The sequence below is a fragment of the Ixodes scapularis genome, unplaced genomic scaffold, assembly GCF_016920785.2.
Source record: "Ixodes scapularis isolate PalLabHiFi unplaced genomic scaffold, ASM1692078v2 PGA_scaffold13__105_contigs__length_92229423, whole genome shotgun sequence".
NCBI classification, from domain to species: Eukaryota; Metazoa; Arthropoda; class Arachnida; order Ixodida; family Ixodidae; genus Ixodes; species Ixodes scapularis.
The window spans coordinates 35,966,470-35,993,404 of record NW_024609839.1 but is presented as its reverse complement, the minus strand read 5'-3'; the positions used below and the strand labels follow the sequence as shown (position 1 = coordinate 35,993,404).

At 43.8% G+C, this 26,935-nt stretch overlaps 1 protein-coding gene across 1 annotated transcript in view; it reads left to right on the top strand.

Annotated features, from left to right (window-relative positions):
* The first annotated feature begins 9,644 nt into the window (after nucleotides 1-9,644).
* The window catches only part of LOC120839834, a 57,584-nt gene continuing 40,293 nt past the window's right edge, over nucleotides 9,645-26,935 (top strand). The window contains exons 1-3 of the mRNA XM_040210199.1: nucleotides 9,645-9,693; nucleotides 19,697-19,716; nucleotides 21,534-21,546. Of these exons, the coding sequence (XP_040066133.1) occupies nucleotides 9,645-9,693; nucleotides 19,697-19,716; nucleotides 21,534-21,546 (82 nt within the window). The remainder of the gene's footprint in view (nucleotides 9,694-19,696; nucleotides 19,717-21,533; nucleotides 21,547-26,935) is intronic.

The window sequence follows — 26,935 nt, the reverse complement described above, 5'->3', positions numbered from 1 at the left end:
CTGCTAAACACGCCGGCTCTCGGCGCCGTATGCTCGTTCGTTGCGCCATCTTTTGTCTCCCGTGCGAAACGGCGCCGTGTTGTTTAAAGACCGGTGGCGTCGCTGCGTTTCCATACGAGCTAAGCCTTTTTTCTTTCTTTACGTTTTCCTCAGGTAAGTTTGCTCTTTTTGCAAATTTTACAAAAAAAAAAAAAAAATGCACGATCTGTGGACAACGCTGCACAAAGTTGTAGCGCGATGGGTTAAGAAACCGAATTTTGCGGTCGATTTAAAGAGCCTGCCGTCTCCTTGAGTCACCTTGTAGTTCTCTGAAAGGTTTATACTAACTTGCTTTGAGTGTGCCTTAAATAATTTGTAGGGAACTAGTCCTACAAGCCTTTAGGGCTTTGACGGTTCCGATAGTGTATATAGTTGTATTTGAAGGACCTGCACTAAATATTATTATTATTATTATTATTGCTATTATTATTGCTATTATTTATTATATATTTGTGTATCCCTCCTTTAGATTTTTAGGTAGTTTGATGTCACATATGTACTGTGAGTAATATTAAATTTACTTTTTTTACTTATCTGTATAGGGAAAGAAATTTTGCGAGCACTTGATTTTCTGTCTGTCTCTTCAAGAGTTGCATGCTTGCTCATCAATTGCGTGTTCTTCATACAGGCCCTAGAGGATTTTATGGACTCGTATCTGTACCTCGTTTTACATGTTCCTGCAATAGAGATTATTAAGACTATTATTATTATTTTTCAAGCCCGATGCCTAACCGTTGTGCTTTGGAAGATATAGAAGTTGTGATGTGCAGTGATGTTCTTCTCGCCCACGTGTGCGGTGTCAGTTCAAGGCGCTAACTGGAGGTGCCGCTGCCTTCAGAATGCCTGGCAAGAAGAAGGAGCGGTCTGAAGGGGAGAGAGCTGAAAGGTTATGACGACGTATCGTGTAGAGACATCTATTTTTAGTGAAAAGGAACGGAGATTAATTGTGTAGTTACCCGCTATGGAGATTCGCCTCAATTCAATCAGCGGATCATAGTCTTGACAACACACGATCAATATCATATTACATTTTGACGCTGTCGGGGCATATATGCTAAACCGTGGTTCAACATTCACACCAGTGAATTGCCCAACAGTGGCTTGGGTTGCACTTTTGAAAATGCCAATCAATCGCTTCATCGTCGACACGAAGGAAAAGGCCAGCTCTGCCTGCTGCCAAGATGCCAGTCTCACTGACAACCCAATCTTACTCTAGGTAATCAAAAAGTAGAACAGTTCCTCACTCTTACGACCCCCCCCCCCTTGTCACATGACCGTTCTTCATACGACGATTGGTAACAGTGCAATTCATCGCGTCGGAATGTCAGAGTTTCATTTCAGTCTGTCAAATCTACATTTATTCAGCGGCAAACAACTAAAACATGAAGCATAAACTGAAGGATTGACCGAGACAAAACCAGAGAGTGAGTTTCTACAGAAAAATACAGTTGAGAGTGCCTACCGACAATCTCTCTCGGTCGCTGTGTTCAGAATGACCTAAATTATAGGAGGAATGAAACTCAACTAACATTTAAAAGTGCAGTTCACAAACACTAGCACCTCCATGCACACGATGGTGCGCATTTTTACACTGTTCGCAAAGTAAGAGAATGTGCAATGTGAGCCATGTTGCCCTTCTCGAGGGGATCGCCTCTGTTTTCCTCCTGCTTGTCTGCGTTCTTTATTTAGTGTTTTCAAGCCAAATTCACGAATGAGCTCGTATCTTCTTAAAGTTTTACAAAGTTCGAGTTCATGCGACGCACCTTTGTCCCAGCTGAGCCTGGACTAAAAAAAGAAATACACCAAACTTTTCAGTGGAATCTCCAGCCCCGCCCGAGCCGGGCCCATGCTCAAAGACAGTCACTTTTACGGAACGCTATGCTGAAACGCGTACTGTTCTACATGGTTTCATTCACTAGAACTTGCTGCTCTCCCTTGATATATTTGTAATTAACAAAAAGAACATTCGATGTTGCTATTTGTTTATTTAAGAAGCATATTTACACTTTCGTCCGCTCGTGGTAAAGGCACTAGAAGCGAGTAATAGTATATGTTTCATTAAAAAAAAAATACGTCGCGTAGACGTTGCATCAGATTGTCGTCGGTAATTGTTTTAGTATTGGGCAAGCGAGCAAAGGTAAGCAGTGTTTCTTTGCGTTAGCATTGCGTGTTCGGCACTTCGCTCGTACAAAACCTAAAGTGTGACTTGGATCGACGCATGGCGACGATGCGCAGGCCAATCGTGGAGACGCAACACTAACGCTTTTCCTCATTTACGCAATATTAAAACTCTCCATTATCAAGGTCTGTACATCGCACGCTTCACTTGCGAGCATGGAGATATAAAGCACTGTCAGTGATTTGTTTCCACTTGGCAACAGAACAGCCGCTTCGACGTCGCTGGCGTGTTAAAGCCTTGCGCCACATTTTCGAACCGTTGCCTAATGAGCTTTCTCTGAGTAACCTGATTGGCTAGAGCCACCATGGCTCTTGCCGGAATGTTCTATTTAAAGGAGGATCATTACTTGGGAACACCAAATCGTCGTCGAAGACCTCTGCTTGCTTGGCCGCTGTTCCGAACGGAGGTAAGCGGTTCCTGCGTGCGTTCTGCTGTCACGTAAGGCACATCGCTTCAAGTTAACAGGACTGCTACAGAAATCTAAAGCCAAGTACCGTTGCTTGGTTTTTAAGGAACCTAAGCATTGTACAGACTTGTTCCAGAAAAAAAAAACTGTTCTAAATTCCAGTTCAAGCCGTCGGCCTCCTAATAACATTAAACGAGGCAATGTACGTTTGAGTGAACTTTCTTTATTGAGCGCCTCTATGGAATGATTTTAAGTTAACTTACTACAAACGGTGATGCTTAAGCGTGCAAATATACGGGCAGCAGCAATTGCAGTTTTGTATTTCTTAAACTTGTGGCAAGTGATGAGTTATTGTACGCAAAAAAAAAAAGAAAGTCTAAATTGCCTCTATGATGACCTACCAATACGGCCAGTAAAACACGTTCTTGGTATACGTTCACTCCATATAACCTATATTTTCAATATTTATTTGTTGTATGGGTTGTTTCCTAAGGAAATCCAGGTAACTAAAGAATGCTGATAATGTAATTAATGCAAAGGTGCAAGCGAGCTGGACAAAAATAACGATAATTCCTAGAGAGAGGGAACAACGGGGACAAAGGACAAACACATCTCCAAGACCGGTTTTAAATATGAAAAAAAAAATAAAAACACAAATACAGTTTTAATACTTTTCCACTAATTCATTGTTCTTCTAAATCCTGGAGCAATTATTACGGACACATACATCTCGAAATAGGAATACTTTGACAGCTACTTTCTTTTTTTTTTTTTCTTCTAGGAAACGCCGTAAATTTGCTTACTTTTGTTAGATGAACAAGACTACACATCGGGGAAGCTTTGAGAACATAATGGTAGTACATAGTTGGCGTGCTCCGTGATTCTATGAAAGTGAAAAAACACCAGGATATGCCTTCAAAAAGTGTTTCTTTCTCGTTTGTATGTGCCTGTCCAGTCTTCAGACTGCGACGCATCAGACTTGCCTTCAAGTAAGAGTTTGCATTTATGTTAACGGAGATATAACTATCATGCATGCTACGTCTAGTATATATCCCAGTAATGGCCCATGGGCCGACAGCATCTGAATATATATAAATAAATAAATATAAAAAAGAACTTCTAATCCTGCATGCTTTGTAAACTTCCTTACGATGGATTTCGTAAGCAAATTTTATTGTTCCTTTACTTTATATTTGAGTTACTGCTTCTACTCTTTTAAGATTACTGGACATTCTCTTAAGATTACTGGACATTCACGAGGTAAGAAGCGCATAATTTTATTCGTATGTTATGCGGAGGGAGGCGTCCCAGAGCCTCATTTTTCAACCTATGTTGTGAGTCTAAAAGCCATTACTAAATTTGTAACTTAAGTTTATGACACAAGCATGTTTTCCCTCCTCGAAGTATATTATAAACTTGTTAATGCTGTTAACTTTACTTTGTTAAGGTATGACGCATGGGCACAAGATGGTGGATTTACTTTAAGACAAAGAAAATATTGTTCTGTTCGAAAATAATGCTTCTACGCTCATGTTTCAAATATTGCAATGCGGTAAAAATAATAAATGTTGTTAAAATATGTTTACTTATATTATTCTAAATTTTTCTAGACACTCAATCTTCTAGGTGTGTGCGGATGTTTAAGAAAGTAGGCTCATTGTTAAAAGAGTAATCTAACATTATTTTGCAGTCCAAAACTGTACAGCAGAAAGATACACGGAAAAGATAAGCGTGTGTTAAACTTTTTTTCTCGTCAGTCCTACAGGAGAAAAACAGAATCAAAGTAGGAATGTACGTATGAACACTCTAGGTACAATATTGGAAATCTTGAGTGTAGTAGATAAGTTGACCGCGGCCTTGTCGACACACTTCTCCCGACTAAGACGCACCTTCTCGCGCTAGGCAGTTGTCAGGCCGAGATATTGTAGCTATCTGCTGCCGCCGTCGACGCTCGCGGCGGCCTTCTCGAGGCTCGTTTGTTTCTTTTGTTTCTGGCACAAGCTCGCCGATTTAACTTATACCTTTAGTTTTACGCTTGTCGATCCGTGTCCAACCGCGACATTATATTCTGCGATATCTCTCCTCAAAAAGCTGTGTTCTTAGTTCGTTTAAGCGAACACGAGTAAAGGGAAATACGACTTAAGAACGCGCCAAAAGCTTCGCCTGAAACGCTATAGCTGTTAGTGGATAACTTCGCGGTTTCACGCCATTGATACCGCTTCATATCGACGCGACCAATTTTCGGCACTCCGCCAAAACATTCCACGGGCCGCTGATCACAAGGTAACAAGCAAGCAAGATAACATGCATGGTCAGTAAAACAGCCCTGCCGGGCAATCTGGCAGTGCGCTGGGATAGGTGCCCATATGACCCAGGGTTATCACAAATAACACAAGGCACAAGTTGGTACAAGTTTGGCAGTAATTCACGCTCATTAAACTTTTAGTATCAAACGGGATTCTCGCAGCTTCTGCTCGCAGCACGTGGAGCGTAAAGATCGCGCTGCGGAACCACGGGACCCTGGTTCAATCCTTAACCCTGCCCGTTTCCTACTGAATGAGTATGGTACCGGCGTGCGTTCGTGTATCACTACTGCTTGGTGCACATTAAAGACCCCAGGCTAGCGGTTGTACCTCACTCGATATATTGCTCATCTACAGCTAAGGCGCTAGACGCCTAGTAAGGCAGACTGACTTCCTGTTTTATAAACATACACACATCACTTTTTTATATTGAGTGTCGCGAACAACGAATGCGTGTTTCATGAATCGTTAAAGGGATGCTGAATCGAAATTTCGAGCTCACAAAACAAGGCTGGAAGAATAGGCGGGTCGCTGCAAAATCCAAAAACATAATAATATTAATGCATTTTATTTTCCGTCAAAATTGTATGACGGAGAGAGACCGAGAAGAAAAGCTGCATAAACCGCTGGAGATATCACTCACACAGAGATGTCTCTAACGGTTCGCCGTATTTTTGGAAAAGAAATGTGGGATTGAACACGGCCGACGAGGCCGACGAGACAGGTCACGTCATGATTTCGATTCCTTCTCCTCCTCGGTACGTCCCGTTTAGCTGGGTAACCGAAGCGAGGAGGAGAGAAGTGAGGCCGCTTCCCCTTCTTCTCAAATTCTCCCGAGGGACAATGACGTCAAAGACCTCGCGTGATCGCGCCCTTCTTTTCCAAAAGTAGGGCCATTCGCTTGAGATTACTGATGTATTACCTAAAAGATTACATAAAAGATAATAACCCAGTAGGATGCTGCGCGTTCAGTATTAGTGTTGAAGAGTTATATTATGCCCAATGATAAACTCATGAAGACTGTAAAATAATGTATTTCAGAACAAAATGATGAAAAAAGTTCAAGACAAGAAGCGCAATCCTAGCAGAAGAGGTGTTTGAACTTTTGTTATTTAATCTAAACTCCACATTTATCGGCTGGCAGGACAACGCTTATGTACACAAGACGGGCGTTTGCATGGGTTCAAGGGTGGCACCTATAGTTCGCAGTAATATTCTCGAAAACGTCGGCGGGGCCTTTGAACAGATTGCTAAGTAATACAAAAAAAAATTTCAAGTATGTAGGTAACTACTTGGTCTTCATAGCGAACGCAGAATTTAGCAGGAAAACTAAAGACATGCCAAGGTCGTTCACTAAAGCAGGTTTAGGCCTTCGTTTCAACTTTGAGTCCCCAAGGAATACGAAAATAATTTTTTTTTATTTTATAATAGACGTCAAATAAAACACTTATGCTGGATGCTCCAACCTCGAAAAATGAATACCTTATCTAATGTCTTGGTGGTTCGAGGTAAGCTTTCACAAAATCCTGCATCCACAAAATGAAAGTAAGCTTCTCCGCACAAATCGCGAGGCTCAGAGACCCGAACTTTCCCGACATAGTTATTTGTACTTTTGTTTGTTTATTATGAGAGCCCAATAACGGCCGAAGCCTATATATTGGTGCCCTTGTTAGCAACATCTTAGATGACATAAAATACAAACTAAAAGGATTCATCATTTCACACACTTTATAAAAACCGAGAAAAAATGGAATAGTTACAAAGCATAAAAATTATGTCAGTACACAAATCAAGCACTTCTTGAATTCAGGTAAGTTATGGTTGAAACTGGCATTGTCATCTGATTCCAGATGATTGAAATAGTTTTGCAGTCGGCCTGAGGGTGACGTGAAATCAGTATAATGGACATAGAATGTGCGATTAAAACGAACGTTTCTGCCGGGTATACATTACTTAATTGTTGAAACCAGGGAGCTAATTTCATCATACGAATGTATGTATTTCAACACGAATACATCTCATCTGGATGTAAGAAACTAATCCGTAACATCAAAGTGGGTCCCCCCAAAACAGCAAATATATAAGGCTAAGAAAGACAAAAAGAATGCAACAGTTATACTATATATTCACCGCCTTTCTCATCGGATAAAGGGAGTCGCCTCGAGAAATGGGGTCAACGTCGTGTCCTCAGCCCGCAACAAATTGAGCAGGATTGTAGCCGAGGGAAAACACGCGCAAACATAAGCAGTCAAACAGACAACAATGAATGCCACATTAAGCACGGCATGAAGTTCGTGCCTTCCAAAAAGGGGAGTCTACGTAATCCAATTCTCTCGCGCACACTCCTACATTAGACAAACGGGGAGACGCTTAATCATCTGATATTAAAAACATCACAGTTCGCTAAAAGCTGGACCATTCTCCCATTTCGCAATGCATTGCCGTGACTGCGGCTGTGAATTACGGTTCAAAGACACAAATATATTGTACAAACAACAAGCTCAGTTGTCTTGAATGATATTTGAGGCCTACCATTAAGCAAGAAAGAAAACGCCGTGCGTGAACCCACCATCTGTGAACGTCGAAGACTGAGATGGCGTTTTTTTGGACTTTGGATAACTTCTCATTCAAAAAAACAAGAAGCGACACCACAGTGAAAAAAAAAAAAGAAGACCCTATGCCCGCATTTTCTGCACAATAAGTGTAGCAAAGTGCCAACCGAATTTCCGAAGTGGTGATATGTAACACTGCTACTGTAAAGCAAGGCCAAGGAACGTGTTTATTCCATAATTACGGAATTCGGAACGGCGCTGCTCGCGCTCTCGGGGCTCTCGTCTGGTCACAGCTAGTTCCTAGCATCTCTTCCCCCTTCGAGAGAAGCTTGAAAGTCCTGCACCTGTTTTGGCAAACGGTCCAGTCCTCATTCAGTTGCACCGAAAGCTCGTCTTTCCTGCTCCAGAAAGGTCCAAGCCCTTCTTGTTCTACCGGCAGCTTCCGCGGCCATCTGCGCTGGGTATAGTTGATCACATCACGCAACACCGTTTCTTCCGCAGTCATCTGTGCCATCTGCTTCGCTGTCACCAGACCGCTGTAAAACTCTTCCGAAGACGCAATTATGTCTGGAAGTTCCTCTTCCAGTTCGTTTGGACCCAGATGCAGGGGAAGTCTACTCATGGCGTCAGCATTGGCGTTACTTGTCCCGGTACGATACTCGATGCGGTATCTGTATACACCGAGGATGATGGACCACCGTTGAATGCTGGCAGCGGGACCTTTGTCGTGGTGAAAAAGTCCTACCAAGGGCTTGTGTTCCGTCACCAGGGTGAAATCCCTTCACAACAAACCGTCTATAAACCTCGCAGCAGTGAACACCAATGCCAAGGCCCCTCGTTCTAGTTGGGATAAGTTTTTCTCCGATTTTGACAATGTCCGTGAACGAAATCCAACAGGGAGCACGTCGCCTCCAGAACCATGAGAAGGGACAGATCGTGAACTGTCTCATTACCTCCGTGTCGACGGTTGTAGAAATGAAAACTCTCTTCTATCTCATTTGGCTTAGGTGTGAAGTAACTATCCTTGTGCTTGACAGTCGCGTCATAGGTGAGCTCAGACACTTTTGCAGGTACGCAAGTCGCGGATAAAACGCTGAGAGCCTTGGTTCCTTGTGCCGAGACTAGAAGATCTCGCCTCTGAGCTGCAGATGTGATTCGATTTCTTTCGAAGTAAGCTTCCACTCTAATAAGATACGATCCCCACTTGTCTGCGACATCGTCCAAGGGAGGAACGCTATAAGCCATGCCTAAGCAGGTTACCGGTGGTGGCCCGCCGATCAGGAGACCGTTTCCTGCGTGGTCGTCCGTGGTCGTCGCAAATGGAGCAAACTGCTAACCGAATCGCCGTTATGGCGATATGTAACACTGCTACTGTGGAGCCAAAAGAACGAACGTGTTTATTGCATGATGTTGGAATTCAGATCGGCGCTGCTCGTGCTCTCGGCGCCAAAAGAATGACCGTCGCCATCGTCGTCTGGTCACAGTTCCTAACAGTAATGAAGTGGATAGTCAGCGCCTTGTCTTGTGCGTTGTCTTCTCTGTGTCCTTATGTTTCGCGTTATTGTTCATAATGAAACCGTACAGATAAAGTAAATAATAAAAATGTGAAGTACTAAAATGTGTTAATTACCCACTTATACTCAACGCTAATAATATTATTTAATGGAGCATTTGTTACAACCCACTACTGCTTCAACCTTTTTTCGCGCTATGCGTAGTTTTTGAAGGAACTATTACACCTCCGTTTCTAAAGACATCCTGGCTCTAACGCGCTGGTGATTTATCAGCGAAAAAGATCAAGATACACAGTTTGTGATATCGTGAAATTTGCTGGAGATGCAGCTTTAAGCACAAATAGTCCGTGAATACATTACTCGTGATCTCGTGATCAAAAAAAAAAAAAATCACTACGTGACTTACCGATACGATAACATGTTGTTTACTTTTTTTTTTTAATTCAGACATTTTTTTTTTTAATTCAGACATCCCAAGTCATGGATGAGGAAAGAATAAAACAATTAAAACAGGGGCAACACAACCACATCTTTCATCCATGACTTAAACCAACACGCTCTTCTACCAAGCAGACATCCCAATATTGCGATTATTTGCAGTGTTCGTAGAAGGTAGAACGGTGTACATTATTTTTTTTTTCAGTCACAGTCATGGGAAATCTGGTCATCGTTCTTCTACTAATGTGCATTGTGTCAAGTTGTAAGTTTATATATCTCTGTTTTTTATTCACATGTTTTGTGTCGTGAAGCGTAATCTAGAGTAAATTTTTTGACGTCGAAATACCAAGCATATAAATTGCACCTGTGTGTTATTAGGATTAGTGCGTTTGAGTAGATTGCGTTTGGGATTCGATAACCTTATCCGATACTTCGATAGAATTGGGAGAGTGTGTTGGTTAAACATCTTGGTATCCGAACGCAAAAGGAGACAGGGGAAACACAAAAACACGTCAGACATGGAGAGTGTTCAATGCGAAGCAGGTTTATTATCTTTTGCGGCGTGCAGAGCCCGCGTGGTCACGAGAGCGCGCCTACCGGCTCAAGGTCATGCCCATTCCGCTCTCTCCCAACCGAGGCTCCCTATCTTCTTCTCGAGAAACCATTCCTCCTTTCTGCTCAGATTAAGGGATTTGTGACTCACACTGTTGCCCATAGGCGTAGACTGCGGGGAGGCATCGGGGCTCGTGCCCCCCCCCCCCCCTGGTGAGACCCAGCCAAAGCAAAGCGCCCCCCCCCCCCCCCCCCGGGCCATGATCCTTACCGAGCATACCGAGACGCTGTTCACGTGCCATGTAACGAGCTTCTAGTAGTGGCATGTAAACAAAATAACGCCCACGTTGCCTTTATTGACAAAATACATTGGTAAGGGGATCCTAGCGTGCTTTCGTTAGCTTCAACCTCCAGTTCTGGCGAGAAAGTAACGCGGCATCGATCACTTTTACCTCCGCTTTGTCTGCTTCCTTAGCAGCCTGCCATCTTGCGACGATATCCCACCAGAAAAAAAAAATATATTGAAACAAAACAACCGGAAGTTCCTATAGAGGGCGCCTACTCCATCCAGAGCTGCTCAAAAAGTCCGTTTAGTAGCGACTCCGACGGAGTCGCTACTAAAGATTTCAGATATGTGCTTACCGGCGCGTGCACCGTGGTATCGGCGATGAACACGCGGCTACGCTCGCACAGTGATTGACATTGACACAGAGCGACGGACACATGGCGATATACATATGCTGTAAAATGTACACCCTAAAATAAACTACTGATAGTTGCCGGTATAAAAAAAATTACGCAGAAAAGCCCCCCCCCCCCCCCCCCCCCCCCCCCGGGGCAGCTGCTGTGGCCGCTTCTCTGTATGAGGAAGGCCTCGTCCACTCCCCGTCCTAACCAGTTAGGATGCTTTTTGATAGCCGCAAATATGGGGTTGCGTCCCTCTCAGCTATTCACGTGCACTTTTAGGGGGAGGTGTCCTGTTACTGAAAGCTTATAGTTGTTATTTAAATCTATCGTTTAGGCACCGCCCTCTCTGCCCGATGTATTGGCGAATTCGCATGGTTCTTTCTGCGCGCTCTCGAGTGCTCTTTCTAGATCGCGCGAAATCTGCTGGTGGAAAGAGTGTGGTGCCTGATCGGCTGCTTCTTGCCGAGGGCGAATGCCTCTGAAAACATGATGTTACGTTTTTATCTTTTTTTTTTCTTTTTTTTTAATTTCGTTTGTGTGCATTACGAGGTAATCATCTAGAAAGCGAAAAATATATAGGTCTCCCGAGGTCAACCAGCGAGTCATCTCTGATAAGACTGCCACATCTACGGCGCTCATATAAAGTTCGCTCAGAACAGGAGCCACCGCGGGCCCAACGCACACAACCATTGTTTGATTGTAGACATTGTCTTGAAACTCTACGAGTAGTGACGGAAGGTACAACCTGAGTAGCTGTCGCAAAACTCTAAGGCTTATCCCTGCGCCGTACTAAAATTTTAGAAACGCTTGCTCAATGACCGCAGATTCAACTTTTTCAATCATAGATTTCGTTTCAAGGGAGACGTATAAATTTCTTATGTAGAGTGAGAACACTCCCATCCGTTTATGGAGACCTAAGTCCAAAGTCTCCAGGCTATCTCTTGAGCAGTGGTTCTCAAATGGGTTTCCGCGGACTTTTTGGGTTCCGCGAAGGCATTCTAGGGGTCCGCAAAGCCGTCATTAGTCAAGCCCGGCAATAAAAGCTGTATTTTTTCTAGATGGGAACAAAATGTTCCAAGTTTAGAGTGAATTTCGTCGTGTGTATGGCAATGCGAAAAGTCAAGCCCTTAGCTATATAAATTTATTAAATCATTATAATAATTGCTTTATACCTTTCCCTTCCCCTCACCACGAACGGGGTTCCGCACCATTTCCGGCGATCCACAAGGGGTCTGCGAAACATGCATGGTTTAAAACCACTGCTTTGGAATATCAGATTTTGAGGGGATGAGAAACGTTCAGAGTGTTTAATTGTTTTTGACGGAACGGGCCTAGTATCTTTGCCACGTCCCTACCTGGGGTACTATCTACCTGTACGGCTTCTCTGGCTTATAAGTTTTAATTTTGAAAAACGCCTCAAGGCGGTTATTCCTTTCCTTTCTGAAAGATGCAGAAACAGTATCCAATTCGTTCTTTTCCAGTACTTCGCACACCTTCTCCTTAAGCTCTCAGGAAGGGTTCGATCGTTTTTCAGGAAAGCTTTTCTTGACCACTCTTAAGGATTCTTTATTTTGCATTCCATCGCTCAACACTACAAAGTCTCCTTCCTTGTCTGATTTCAGTAAGCGCAGCTGAAAGGGCTTTAGCTCACGGATAGCGTTAAGGTTGCTTCTGTCTTTTTTTTTTTCTTTTTTCATCACAAATTTCTCCTTGAAGACTTAAGCGCACCGCTGAGGTCACGAATTGGTCCTGCTCGGTCCCTGGCACCATGATTGACGCTCGATGAATAGTCGCCACCACGTGGATACGAAACCGTCCTGTACCTGGGTTGAACTTCGGTCCTTCGTTGAGGATTGTTACAGTTTGGGGTGGCAGATGCCGGTTGGAGGAGTTGAGAAAACCTGCAGGCCCTTGTGGTTCCCCAACATCACCTGCTTTCGTGTGGGTTGGTAGTTGCGTCTTTATAAATATTTTCTATGCTGATTCAAAGAACCCAAATGATCTGGTCTCCAAAAATGCGTGCCCTTTTGTGCGTTTCAAGGAGACACATATTTTTCGCTTCGTAGATGATTACCTCATAATGCACACAAATGAAATTCAGAAAAAAAAAAACGCAACTTCATACTTTCAGATGCAGTCGGTGAGATTACACTTCACTGAAGACACAGAAAACGAAGTACTACAGTTCCTAGATCTAAAGTTAAAAAGCAAACAAAAAACAAAAAAAAAAACAAAGACATGCTGGATCTACGAGCAGAGAACAAATAAACCTTTACTTCCGTTTAAAAGCTCGCAGTCAAAGACATTTCAACAAGAAATAATTAAGTCAATCATGTCATCATCACTGATAAAGTCATGTCCTCATCATGGGGAGGACAGCCTAAAGAACCAAGCTCTGCGACTAGGGAGCGCAGGGTACCCCACAGAGCTAGTAAAATTGCTGACCTCTCGGCTATTAGCAAACAAGAAAAGTGAAAAGGAAACAGAAACACCCAAGGAGATTTCTTACCCTTCTGTGCCCTCACACATTCTTTCACCCCATCAAAACACTGTTCTCGGATGATTACAACGCACTCTTCACGTGTAAGAACAAACTTTCAAAAATTATACAAAAATTTAATGAAGAAGATAGCCTAGAAAAGAAATGCCAAAAGAAACACAAAGAAAAATTTGGCGACTGCGAAAAGAAGGCAGTATATAGGATTCCACTGCCTTGCTGCAAGACTTACATTGGGCAGACAGGGCGTTGTCTAATATAAGATTAAAATAACACATATTAGCTTTCAGTAACAGGAGAACCACACCCGAAGTGCATGTGAATAGCTGCGAGGGGTGCAAGCTCATCTTTAACGAAGCGGCGGCTATCAAAAAGCACCCTCACTGGTTGGGACGGGAAGTGTGCGAGGCCTTCCTCATATAGAGAATCGAGAACAATGTGAGGTAAAAAATCGCTTTATTGGAGCAGAAACGGTGAAGGGTTTCTCGAGAATGGGATAGAGAGCCTCGGTCCGGAGGGGAGGGGGGGCGGCGGGGGGCGACCGGGATGAGAAAAACCTTGAGCCGGCAAGGACGCTGTCAAGATCACGCGGGCTATGCACGCCGCACGAAAGAATAAACGATTTGCGAGTTGAACGCTGTCCGAATCTGACGTGTTTTTGTGTGTCCCTTGTCTCCTTTCGCGTTCACATACCAAGATCCGATACTTCGTTTTTGGCTTTGAGACGCGGGAAATTTCTTTTATTGCATATCGGTATTGATGCTTCTCATGGACATTTAGAAAACATTACTTCATAAAAAGTGCTTTAAACAGTAAATGTAAGCATTGAAATCCGCTCTTATCTCCAAAGTCATAGAATGCATAAAATGCAGGTTTTGAAACGAAATCGTTTATTTTTGTTTAGAGGGAATTATATGATCCTTTCGGGCAGTAAAGCACCTTTGCTTCTACAAATGTTCACGATGAATATAAAAGGAAAACTGAGTACTAAGTTACCGTAGAATAAATTTTCCCGCTAAGTTTAGTAAGAAACGGATCGCGTGACGTCGTCGTGTAACATCGATTTTCCCGGTAAATGTAACGGAAAATACACAAACGGAGGAACGGAATGAATTTCGGGATGGTAGTGCACCGTTAGAAATCAGTTTATGCTTTCATAAGCAGTCTAACTCTTCACAATTATACCTACGAGAGAATAATTAGAGCACGAATAGGACAATAAGTTTAGTGTAGGAATCTCAGTACTGAACTCTCGCCAGCACATTATTCATAAATGTCAAAGATACAAACTCAAACCAGATTATTCCTTAAAACGGTGTCATTGTCAGTGAGAAAATAAAAATACTTCTCGGCAGCAGACACCATTTATTTCTATCTATGAGTAGGGCTCGTTGGTCGGTGAACTTTCTTATTGAAATGTTCAAAAATCGTGTATAAATTTTGAATCAAATGACGGCAAATCCTGAAACGTTGGCATCTGGTCTCAGTCGCTAAAACTATATTTGGGTGGCGAGTGCAGACATAGCGTCCGGCAATGTGTATATATATTTTTTTTCTTATTTTTTTGTGAAACACGCGGTTTTTATTTCTTCGTGAACACCCAGTGCTTTTTATAAACTCCTTTGCCTTAGATTGGTGTGTAATCGTGTTGGTAAATGTTTTCAAACCGTGTAACCGATGTCTCTAAACATTATTTATACTTTTTTTTTTTCGAGAGATATGTACCACGTTACTGCCTCAACTTCTGAGTTTGTCTTGTTTGCGTCTTCAGGTGTGGCTTATCCTGGTAAGTGTCATTCAAACCCATCTCCACCTTTATACTTCGCCTCATCCTACGATGGACTAAAGGGCAAACCTACGGGCCGCCGGATCCAATCACGTTCCACGATAAACTATGGCATGCTTAACATTGATTAAGGGTGGACGAATAATGCTCCTAATCAAAATGCGCTGCATCATTTCTATAGCTTCGACACTTCGAAGAACCTGTATGTCGTGGCTTTCTTTGCAATGTAAAATTGATGAGTCACTCAGTAACGTTCATCGCAGCGAAATACCAGGCAATTTCCAAGTGGCTCGTGATTGGATCTGGTGGTTCGAAGCTTTTGCCTTTAGTCCATCGTAGGGTGAGACGAAGTGTAGTGTATGATTCGTCACCCATAAATTAAGCTCCACACCAGCGGGGTGTTAAGAAACTTTAATAGACCCCTTTCGAAATTCGCGTGCCAATTATTAAGAGGTCGGAACCACTGCACAATGGCGGAACAACTGCATCGAGGAACGTGCAAGTCACTGGATTAGATAGCGAGCGTCGGAGCGCGGCCAACATTACGAGCCGACGAGCCAATCAAACGGCGTTTAAAGTGCAACGTCACTGAGCTCATCACCTTTTTCTGTGGGTGGGTTTTTTTCAGTCTGCCGTGACGTTGAGGTTTAAGTTCGCCATTGTGCAGGGATTCGACAGCTGCCAACAGGGGGCAGTATTTCGAAAGGGGTCTATAGTCTAGAAGTACATTTTATTTCAAACTTAAATATTGCAGGCTAGAAAAAGATGAATAATCTGGCATGTAAATACAAGTGAGGACCGGTCTCCCTCGGCGTCAAATATGGCGACCCCCGTGAAGCGGGGGAGGCATGTGGTGACTCGCTCTCCCAGTTCAGACTCTTGATTTTCTACTGCTGTCGCTTGGAAGTTGCCGGAAAAAAAAAAAGTGGTGCGAGACTTTTGGCCCGTTCACACTGGAAGCGGACATCCGTTTCCAGTCGAAACGCGCGTTTTCAACCACAAAGCGACTGGGATCGCGTGGATTTGCCTGTCGCTACCGGACCGATGCCTCCCGACCGCTTTCACCAAACCGCGAAGCACCAACAAATCGCAACGCGGCAGGCTGGCTTGACGTCCGTGACTTTCGAAACAAGGCAACACCAGTCGATGGTCAGACGTCCTATAGTCTCTGACAAGTCAAGAACAGTCCCGAAGCTTCGCCCACAAGCGTAATCCACCCGTTTGAAGTTCCTCAACTGTCGAGAAAGTGGTGACCTGGAAACGACGTTTTTTGCGTTCAACAAAACTCTTTTAGGTGCGAAGAACGCTGACGATGTTTTGGTTTGATCTACCAACCTGTCTTTAGAGAATCTCTTCAGAAATAAGTGGGTGAAAGCGCTCCGGAGTTAAAGTTGTCTTTACAAAAGCTGAGGGACGGTTACATACGATACCTGGGTGTTCAACTTGAAACTAATGCCGGCCTTTGTAGAGAATATGGAACGTACGCAGCAAACCTCTTCATCATTCAGTGGCTGCCCCTCAAATCATGTAAAAGTAGGAATAATTCGGAACCTTGCCAATGTACCAGTTCAAAATTCAAGTTTTCATTCGATTAGTTAATCTCTTAATCGCCTTATATAGCGCTTCATAATTGCAAGTTATCCTCGGGAGTATATTTTAAGACATTGGTTCAAAAGAGTACTAAACCTTCGAAGCGAGTAGTCTTTCGCGACTTTCGCAGAAAATTTCGCAGCAAAACACTGGCCAGCACGTTTAATGTTAGCATTTATTTGCTTCAACAAATACAGGTTTTGCGAAGAAGCACAGGCAACATGGTGGGTGTGTGTCAGGAATTATGTAATAGGTACCTCTTGATTGTGGCATGTCCTGGGTTTTGAGTGGTGGTGACCTTGAATGTTTTTTGTTGAAGTGATCAAGGAGAGTATGTGACGTGGCCTTCTGTGTTTCGTTTAGGGATGACGAACAAAGTCACTCCGGTGTAGAATAGGGCTGTTGCGTTCTCTGAGCGGGAGTTTAGAGGTGTGGGAGAGGAAATGTTTGTCTTGAGGTCTTTTGTTTCCTTATGGTGGTCCCTTAAGCCGGGGCCACACAGCACATACACTATACAAAATACAGTCTGCAAACACGACTCACCGCAATATCCGTTGTTTGAATGCCGCCTGCCAAGTTTTTTTCTTGAACTCATTGCCAGCAGTGTGATTAGGATTCAGTTCTGGAGCTTTCTGTTCAGTTTGGTATCACTGCCTAGTCCGGAGTTGCTTGCGTCTGTTTGAGCAACAACCGGTGGGTCACGATCCGGCAGCTGTAACAAAGTGGCGTCGTTTATCGCCTTTGAGAGCCAATGGGAAGCGTCTTGTTGTTCTTGTGCCCAACGCTACGTTTCTCATTTGCGCAAAGCAGATTCAAGGGATTAGCGATCTGAGCGCTGTGTGGGATAAACTGGCGATAAAACCCAGTCAATCCTAAGCAGTTTTGCAAGATTTTGACGTTGTGTGGTTGCGGGTACTCAGATATCGCACTCAGCTTATCCTCGTTCGGACGGAGAACTCCGTTGCCCACTACGAAACCAATAATGATAATCTTCGACAAAATGAGATGCATTTTTTCATGGTGATCTGCCAAGCTGGCAGATTGCAATTGCTCGGGGTCATTCTTAAGATGTTAGAAGTGTTCCTCGAGAGAATGGGAAAAACAACGACGTAATGCATGTAAGCTATCGTAAATCTGTTCTTCCTGTCACCGAAAACAATGTCCATTAGGCGCTGAAAACTAGTGGGCAAGTTCGAAAAACCGAAAGGAAGGCGATCTAACAATTAGTTGTGACAGGTAAATGTTGTCTTCGGGGCATCAGCGGGGTCTACCTTGATCGTCAGGAAACCTCGACTGCAATCTAGAGTGGTGAACACTTTCCTGCCGCCAATCGCGTACATGATCGAGTCGATCAAAGGGAAAATGCACAACCCTCTCAGGGAGACCGCGTTGAGTTTGCGGTAGTCCAAGCAGAGGCGTCCAGAGCCGTCTTTTTTCGGTGGCAAGACTACGGGGGAAGCCCGCGGACTCTGGGACTCTCAACCCGCACCGGTGTCCAGCATCTCCTGTAGAGCGGCGTCCAGGAGGGCTCGTTTGGGGACGCTGACGGGTCTCGGGTAGCACCGCAAAGGACTGGCGTCAACAGCCTCGATGAGACGCATCAGTACGTTGGTCTTGCCCTAAACGTCCCTGAACATCGGTGTGTACGGCCGCAGGATGCTCGCTAGCTGCCGTTTCTGCACGCTGAGAAATGGACACGGCTGCAGGGAGTCTCGGACGCTGGATGGATGGGCAGCAGCAGGTTACGCTGCTGCCCATCCATCCATCGGCTTGTAGGGACGGCCCGGTGATGCAGTCCTCTAGCCTTTTAAAGGGGGTACCTCGGTGGCTTTGAGGCAAAGCGCCGTCCTATGGATCTACAGGTGGCGGGTTCGAATTCCGGCTGAGGTGCCCGCAATCTGACGGAGGCTTATTGCGGAGAAGAAGCCGTGTAACTGAACTTTCGGTGGCACGTCAAAAGATCCCGTCAAAATTAATCCTCGGTCTCTGCTGGGACGTGCCAGATGACCTTCGTTGGTTTGGCACGTAAGACGCCTAAATTTGATTTGTGTAAAAGGTGTTACATGAGGCTGGTTGCTCAACCAGTAGCCGCCAGAAGCAAAGTTGAGCGAAATATTTCGCCTGCGATAAAGTCCTGGTCCAAGATAATAAAAAGGGTCAATCCGGGCAGATAAAGAAAAGCGCTGATACTTTTCTTTCCGTTAAAGGAAATTCGAAGCCTTATGGCGCCCGCTGCGTCAAGCAGTGACTTTGATGCTAATTGCGGAAGCGTACACGACGAACTAAGTATTGCTTTCCTTGTTTTATATAGCTCGAAAACGACGTCTCCAATAAATGAAATTCCCGCTCCGGTGTCGGCCGGTGCGACAAAAGGCACGTCAAGTAAACAAATTGTCGCGCGTCGGTCAATATCCTGGTCCGTAGTGCGAATCGACCGACAGAAGGGAGCCATGCTTGCGACTCACAGGTCTTGAGGCTGGCCGTGGCCTTCGGCGGTTAGAGCTCCCGGTTCAGCGTCGCTGGCATCGATGGTTTCCTGGCTCTGCTCACGGATATGACGTTATGGGCACTCGTTGCAGAAGTGGCCACGCTGTCCGCGATTGAAGCAGGCGTCAGACTGTCCTTGCTGCCCTTCGTTGCCCCGTTTACTCCCACGTCGGCAGCTGCCTTTCGGCTCCGCTGGTGCATTCCCACGTTGCAGCCGCCTCTTGGCTGACGCTAGGGCCTTTCTGCCACTGATGATCTTGCAGAGGGTCAGACAGCCAGGTTTCACCATAAGCGAGCTGCAGCCGACCCCTTTCGAGGTTTCGCGGCCCCCGCTGCATGCTTCGACCAATGTGCGGGCCCTGAGGGGATCAAACCCAGGCGCCTGGGGCTTACCTTCATTGGGAATTTAACCTGTCGGCAACCCCACCCAGTGCGTAGGCACCAGGCCTGTCGTGGTAGGCGAAAGCGCCGGCTTTTTCGAAGTGAAAGAAACAGAGCTGTCAGTGCATTGAAACAGTTTGTCAGGGGTAACCCTGTGGTGATCCCAAAAGCCCCAAGGAGCAAGGTCCTACAGCTCTTGCACGCAAATCATCCTGCGATGAGAGTGATGAACGCAACGACTTGTAGCCTTATTGGTGTCCGAAACTCAACCAAGAGACAAAAAAGTTCGTGCGCTACAGCGACAAGTGCCAAACCAACCGTCAGAGCTACCCCAAGGCACCAGTAGACTTTTGGATCAAGCCAGAGCAGCCCTGGAGCAGGTTGCACGTTGACTTCGCAGGTCCAGTCAAAAGCGAGAGTTTCTTGGTAATCCTTTCTGCATATTACAACTGGGTGGAAGTGGGGATCATGCCCTCGATGACTTCGACTGCCGTAGTCAGAAGCCCGCGCAAGTGTCTTGCAACACATGGTTTGGCGGGCAACATTTTGTCTGATAACGGAACTGCAGTTGCCATCCAGGAGATGCAAGACTTCCTCAGGCTGAATGCTCTCCGCGTTGCGTACACAGCTCCATACTAACCTGCGAGAAATGGCATGGCAGAGCAGATATTGAGGGAGGTGAAGGGGACACTCAAGACGCAATCGCAAGGAGATACTCAGTGGAAAATTTCGCGATTTCTATTCAAACTGTACTCGGCCCCCTCCCCCCCTCCCCCTCAGGGATCGGCAAGACACCAGCTGAGCTCATGATGGGACGGAAGTTACGTTCGCCACTAGACAGGCTTCATCCGGATCCGATTAAAGAATCAGAGAGACCAGTCCCAAAGATGAAAAAATTCCAACTGAGCAATGCGGTCTACATGAGAAGTTTCACCCGTGGCCCGCGATGGAAAGCAGCAGTTGTGGTTGCCATAATGGGCACAGTCTTGTATAGAGTGCAGCTGGAGAACGGCGACATTCATCGATGCCACCGTGACCAGCTGCGGGCTTGACTGGACATGAGCGTCAACCCAATTAGCCGGGAGAATGCTGGTCAACTGCCACCCATCACCTTTTTTTTTTTTTTCATACGCTTTGATGCGCAAAATACATTGCCCCGCGCCCTAGAGTTCTCGTTCCGTAAGCACGTGGCTGTTGGTTATATGCCATCTTCTCTCTTGTTCTCTTCTAGATGAAATATTGAGTTGTGGGGTCAGCGGCTATCCCGTCTCCTGTATTCTTATACGGTTTCCTCACGTGGCTTGCTGACTTTAACCACGTATAACACGTTCAGTACTGAATCATAAGCCTCCTAAAAGTGTACCTCAAGAAATTAATCCAAATAATGTCATTTTAAGCGAAGTGAACGTGGCCAATGCGTTTAATAATTTATTTCTAAACGTTCGTGCATCGTCCCGTGTATTATCGTCCTGCATAACTAAATCACTAGAGTGGATGCCAGCATCACAAGTACAGTGATGTGATTGGCCTAACCCATTTTGGAGCACCTTTCGGAGCAGCCAAAACAGTGTTTCGGAGCAGCAAATCTGGCCTTTGGAGCAGCCAAAACAGTGTTTCGGAGCAGAAAAAGTGACTTTTAAAGCATATATTCTTAGAAAAATAAATATTTGTTTTAAGTGCTGGACAAACGAAGGGCACATTATGTTGTGTTGTGATGTGACATGTTGGGGCGGGACTCGCTGCTTGTGTTTTTGCTGCTGAGACATCCCACAAGTAAGAGTGCTGTAAACGTTGCCAAGCAATTCCGAAAAAAAAACAAAAAAACACTTGCCATAGTTTTACTGGTTCCCGACTTGGCAGATTTTTATAAAAAGTAAGCAAACGTAAAACAATGAATTGCAAGCGTCCTGGCTCGTGCCTCGCGCGCAATCATGTTCAGATGCACCTGAGGGCAACTTCGCAGGTTTGCAGTTACACGTGCTTCGTCGCGCGAGCGGAGACAACGGCTGTTCGACCGAAACCATGCCACTCCGCTCCGTCGCCAACTGATTCCCAAAATAGTATGCAAAATGTAACTGTCCAGCATGCGACAATAAACAGTACAGCGGCGCGTGCTTGCCAGGCCGGCAGGCAAGGTATAGACTAAACATACAGAAAAAAAAAAAAAGAAACTGAGCGTATCGATGTAAGACCTTGCGAGTCAGGGTCAAAAAGTTCTTGGAGCGCTTTGTGCAACGACTGAACTTGAAACAAACAAGCGCGGTGTGCGGGTTCAGCGCGCAGATATTGCCTTCCTTGCTTTAGCTCACTTCTCGTCATCAACCTTCTTTCGCGGCAGATTTTTCACGTACCGGGGTCCCTCTCGAAAGAAAGCCCACTGAGAGAAACCTAGGTGATCAAAGCTTCGCCAAGCATTCATTGAGTTATAAAGGGATTTTGATATCGGGGTATGATTTAAACAAGAGCAGGAATGTCGATGCGTTTCAGTTTAGAAAGCGCCATACCTACCACGGCGTGGGGACGGCAACACACGACGTCCCGCGACCACGGTGACTGTGGTCGCGCGAGCGCTTGAGCTCAAGTAACTCTCGCCCAGGGTGTAAGATAGACAGGTGGGAAACGGCCCATCAAAACCTACCGCAGCGCCGTGACCGGATTGTGTACTGGTCTGCTTGCGGGTACCTCCGATTTGCGACAGATGGCGCTGCGGCGAGAAGAAAAAAAATTGGAATCGAATTGGCATGGAACTTTATGGGAGACGGCGCAAAATAAACCGAGAGCACGACAGTCCTCCACTGAAAATCCACAAAAAACCTTCTCCGCCAGTTTAGCCGGTCGCCACCGTTCGCCCACCCGGAGTGAGAGTTCGCGGTGCTCCACAAAGATGGCGCCACAGAAAAAAAAAAAAAAAAAAAAACCGGGGGGGACACAATCCGGTCGCTCCTTTGGCTCTCGTTTCCTCACCTGTCTATCTTACACACTGCTCTCGACGCGCAAAAACGTGGTTTCGCTTCACATAATGACGGCATGTCTGGCACCCGGCACACTAACGTCGGCGCGTCCGCACACGCCCGCGTCTATCGCTAGAAAAATTAAAAAAAAAAAAAGACGCGAGACGAGATTTTTGAGACGACGGGAGCGCGAAATGCGAGACGGCGGAAAAAACCATGCAAGACCGAATAGACGGTTGGTACAGGGTACTTTGTGTCGGGCGGCGTCTTGTGCCACCTAGCTCGCGCATGCTCAATTACAATTCTTAGTTTAGTTTAGTTTTTGAAAGGCGACCAAAATTGGTCCTTTGGCGCAGGAGTGGCGCAGACTAGCCACATTTGGGCGAAATGTAGCAGGATCTAGCAAGGTTACCAACTTGGCGCAGTTTGGCGCAATTGGCGCAGCAATCACATCACTACAAGTATATGTAACTTTTTTTTACTTCCGAATGACGGTGTAGAAGTGTATACAACCGGCATGAGTCCTAAGAATTGCAAAAGCATTGTTGTCGATAACATGCAAGTGGCGCTTACCAAATACGTCATTGTTCTTGCACAATATTTAACACACATGTATAACCTCGCATTTGGAACCGACTGTTTCCCGCTTCAGATGCAACTATCAAAAGTTCGCTGTACTTCACAAGGCCGGTGAAATGTTATATATAAAGAAATTAAGACTAGACCGAGTTTTATTCTTCCCCTTTTTTTTGCTAAATCACTCCAAAAAATGTAACACTGAAGATTCCTCGCGCATCTTGAAAAATATTTTTTTTTTTAATATCAAACTCACAATTTGGCTTTCGTAGGCACTGTTCTACTCAGATGGCATTGTCTAATCAGAAACAATTTATCTTAAAGGCATTTAACGAACGAAAACTAACACTAGGTGTATTTTAGATTATTCAAATGCTTTTGATTCCTTAGATCATGATTTTTTCCTAGCTAAACTGCCTATTTTTAATTAGGAAATGCGCTAGACATTTTGAAATCATTGCTACAAAATAGATATCAAGACGTATATTTTTCTAAGTATAATTCCGGTAGGCTTGCCATAAAATCGGGAATTCTCCAGGTCAGCATATTGGGCCCATTGTGCGTTTTGTATATTAATATATTGTTACCATGGGTTGGAATATTGATATCAAGGTAAATATTTATGCGGATGCTACAAGTATTGGTATGCATAACCCTGTTGTTACAACATTTTCTACAACACAGGAAGTCGACGACCGATTTATTGTGTAGACAACTGAAATAAATTAAAATTAAACAGTAATAAAACCAGTTATGTTGTTTAGATTTCGTAATGAAATGGTAGATGTCCTTCCTTGTCTTTTTATAAACAACGAGGAAATTGAGTTAGTAGAGCAAATTAAAGTATTTTCTTGACGGGATATGAGCTGGAATACTCATATCGACATTTTAATAACAAAGCTACCAGAGAGCGTTGGCTTATTAACAAAACTTAAAGCTACATTTCCTATTCAAATCAAATGAGCAATTTATAATTCGTTTATTTGTTTCCATCTTAATTACTGTAACCTTGTACGGGGCACCACATCAAAAACAAATCTTACTAAATTATATGTTTTACAAAAAAGGGCAGGTCGTGCCATTCCGCCTGCTTAATTTCCTCACCCCAGAAAATCCATATTCAGATCCCTTAAAAAGGCCCTAAAAAAAGAAAAAAAAAAAGCTTTTTTTGAACAGTTTTGGTGGGACACGCGTGTCAAGAAATTATTTTTTCCGAAAATAAAATATTTTAGTGCAATATTGATGGCGCGACACGCGATTTAGTCGGTAGTCACCTCCTTTCCACCTGTTTTCTCTCTTGGCATTTCAAGCGCGTGGAGGAGAGGTGGATCGGCTTGGCCATCAGGTTGACGTGGAGAGAGTGAATTACCATCTCGTTGAGGTCGAGACAGTGTACCACCATTCCGTGACGTCATGACTGCGCGCACAATTTAAAACAAATCTCGCGCCGTTAATATTGCTCTAAATTTTTTCCTTCGCGTGAAATTAGTTTTTTTGAGCTGCATGTCCCAACGAGGCTCTTGAAAAAACTGTATTTTCAGGAAACCTTTAACATAACAACCGTCCAGTAAATGTATATTTTCGAACTTTGCCCACGTACCAACGAGCTCTCCAGCACCGCATTGATCATTTCATTCAGGTAGCTAACCTAAAACGTCACACCATTTTGCATACCCTAAGACAATGGTTCTCAACCATTGATGTTTCGCGGACCCCTTGTAGATTGGCGCAGATGATGGAGGATCCCGTTTGTGGCGAAAGGAAGGGAAATGTATTGAGTAATTATAATAATGATTTAATATTTGTATGTAACTAAGGGCTAGTGTGAAGTAGACTTCTCTTATTGACATACACACGAGAAAACTCGCCCGACATCAACAGCCATGAATGGTATACCCCCATCCCGTACTAAGTACCCTGATCAAACGCTTCATTTCAATCTGTCGACCATGCTGAATAGTTCCGGTAAAAAATGAAAGACGTTTACAGATCTTTGTTATGCGAAATTAGAGCCCAACTCTTGAGGGGATTATGGGAAGGTAAGGACGGGAGGGTATGCCCCTTCCTCTTCCTCCGAACCCTACCCTCTTCATCTCCTTCTCTCTTCCCCCTCCTTTCCTCCACTCCTCCTCCTCATCCTCAACACCAATTCAGATTCCCCTCTAAATTTAGTGGGGAAAATATCGTCACATGACTACGTGTCACGTTACCCATGAGCAAAATCAGTTTCTCCACTAGAGTTAGCGGTAAAATTTAGGTCACGTGACCTCAACACCAATTCAGTTTGCCCACTAAATTTAACATCAAAAACCACTAAATCAGTAATTATCAGAAAGACTTTGAGCGCGTGAGGAGCGTAGTAGTGCACTAAAGTTACCACTCGTGGAGGAGGAACAAGGCTGGGGCTAGATAAGAGATGAAAAAATCGCGCGGTCGTCTTACCGAAACCGCTAGCCTTGTACCTGCTCCACGAGTGATAATTTTAGTGCACTACTTCGTTTCTCACGCGCTCAAAGTCTTTCTGAAAATGACTGATTTAGTGGTTTTTGATGACGCTGAGCAAGTTTCTACTTGGAACTATTTGTCTATTTTCATTAATTAATAAGCTAAATAACAAATTTTAACTAATTAGCCGACTGGTCGCTACGATTAGCTCACTATACTATGTCCCCCTGGACATATAACTCACCTGCGCAGACCGCATTAATATAGCTTTCATGGCCTTTAAAAAAATTTTTGTTAAACTTAAAAAAAAAAAAACTTTATAAGTGGTTTCATCTCAACTCAAACACGAATTTGGGGTCCAATTTTTTTTTTTTTTTAATTTTTACGAAGCAATTATATGTTTTGGGGAAACCTCTTTGTGGCAGGGAGTGAAAACAGCAAGTTTGTGCGATTTTTCGTTCTCGAGTTATGGAAATTTTAAGCAGCCGAGGTGCCAACTGACCTTTCTCTCGCCTGTCGGAGGTGTCATGTTTCACTCCTTTCTACTTTTTGACTTTTTTTTTTGTAGTTCAATCTAAAGTTTTAGGCCACTCTCAAACAGGGATTATTAATGGTCAATAATTTTATTGTGATTATTTATTTTCAATTTTGTTTTAAATATTGTCAAAGTGTGTCTCTTTAACAACATTTGTCAAAGTTTGAGCAGTTCTTCCGTGTGACCTAACTGACCTATTGTAACATATTTAGTATTTCCAGAAAGCTAAGAGTATATTCTTTATAATGATAAAACCTTTAATGTTGTGTGCAAAAGATAAAATGCAGCGTATTCTCGTAAAGCAAGGACTATTACAACATTTTTGCAAATTAGAGGTTGGGTATCTAAAAAAAAACTTTTCTTTGGCTCATTTTCCTCTCGCTAGCTATTGCAATGCTTTATAGGGTAATAGAAATAGAAAATAGCAGCTACAAAAGCTTGAAGTATGATTTTGTTTGACCGTTTTGTCAGTAAATCAACTTACCCGCAAAAATACACTAACTCAAAATTGGCGCCTCCTATTTTTTTAATAGAAACCTGGGAACGTACTCATTATCTGATAAATAATTTTAACGCGATTATTTATGTAAACTATATATTTTTTTAAATTCCCAATATGACGTTTTTAGACAATATTTGTGAATATTTACCAGCTCTTCTGTGTGACCTATATGAGGTGTCTTAACATATTTAGTATTTTCAGAAAGATTAGAGTATACTTTTTCTAATGATAGCAAATTTGATGTTCTGTGTAAAAAAGAAAGGGCAGTATTTTCTCATAAAGCAAGGACTATTTCAAAAAGTTTGCGAATAGAAGGTTAATTTTCTAAAAAGTCTACCTTTTATTTGACTAATTGTTTTTCTCTAGTTACTTATTGCAGTGCTTTATAATGTAAAATTAACAGATAATGTAATATTGTGTTTGTATGGCGGCTATAAAAGCTTACATTTTGGTTTTTGTTCATTTGTCGCCCAGTATTACACGTAACTCACAAAAATACTTTAACTCATAAAATA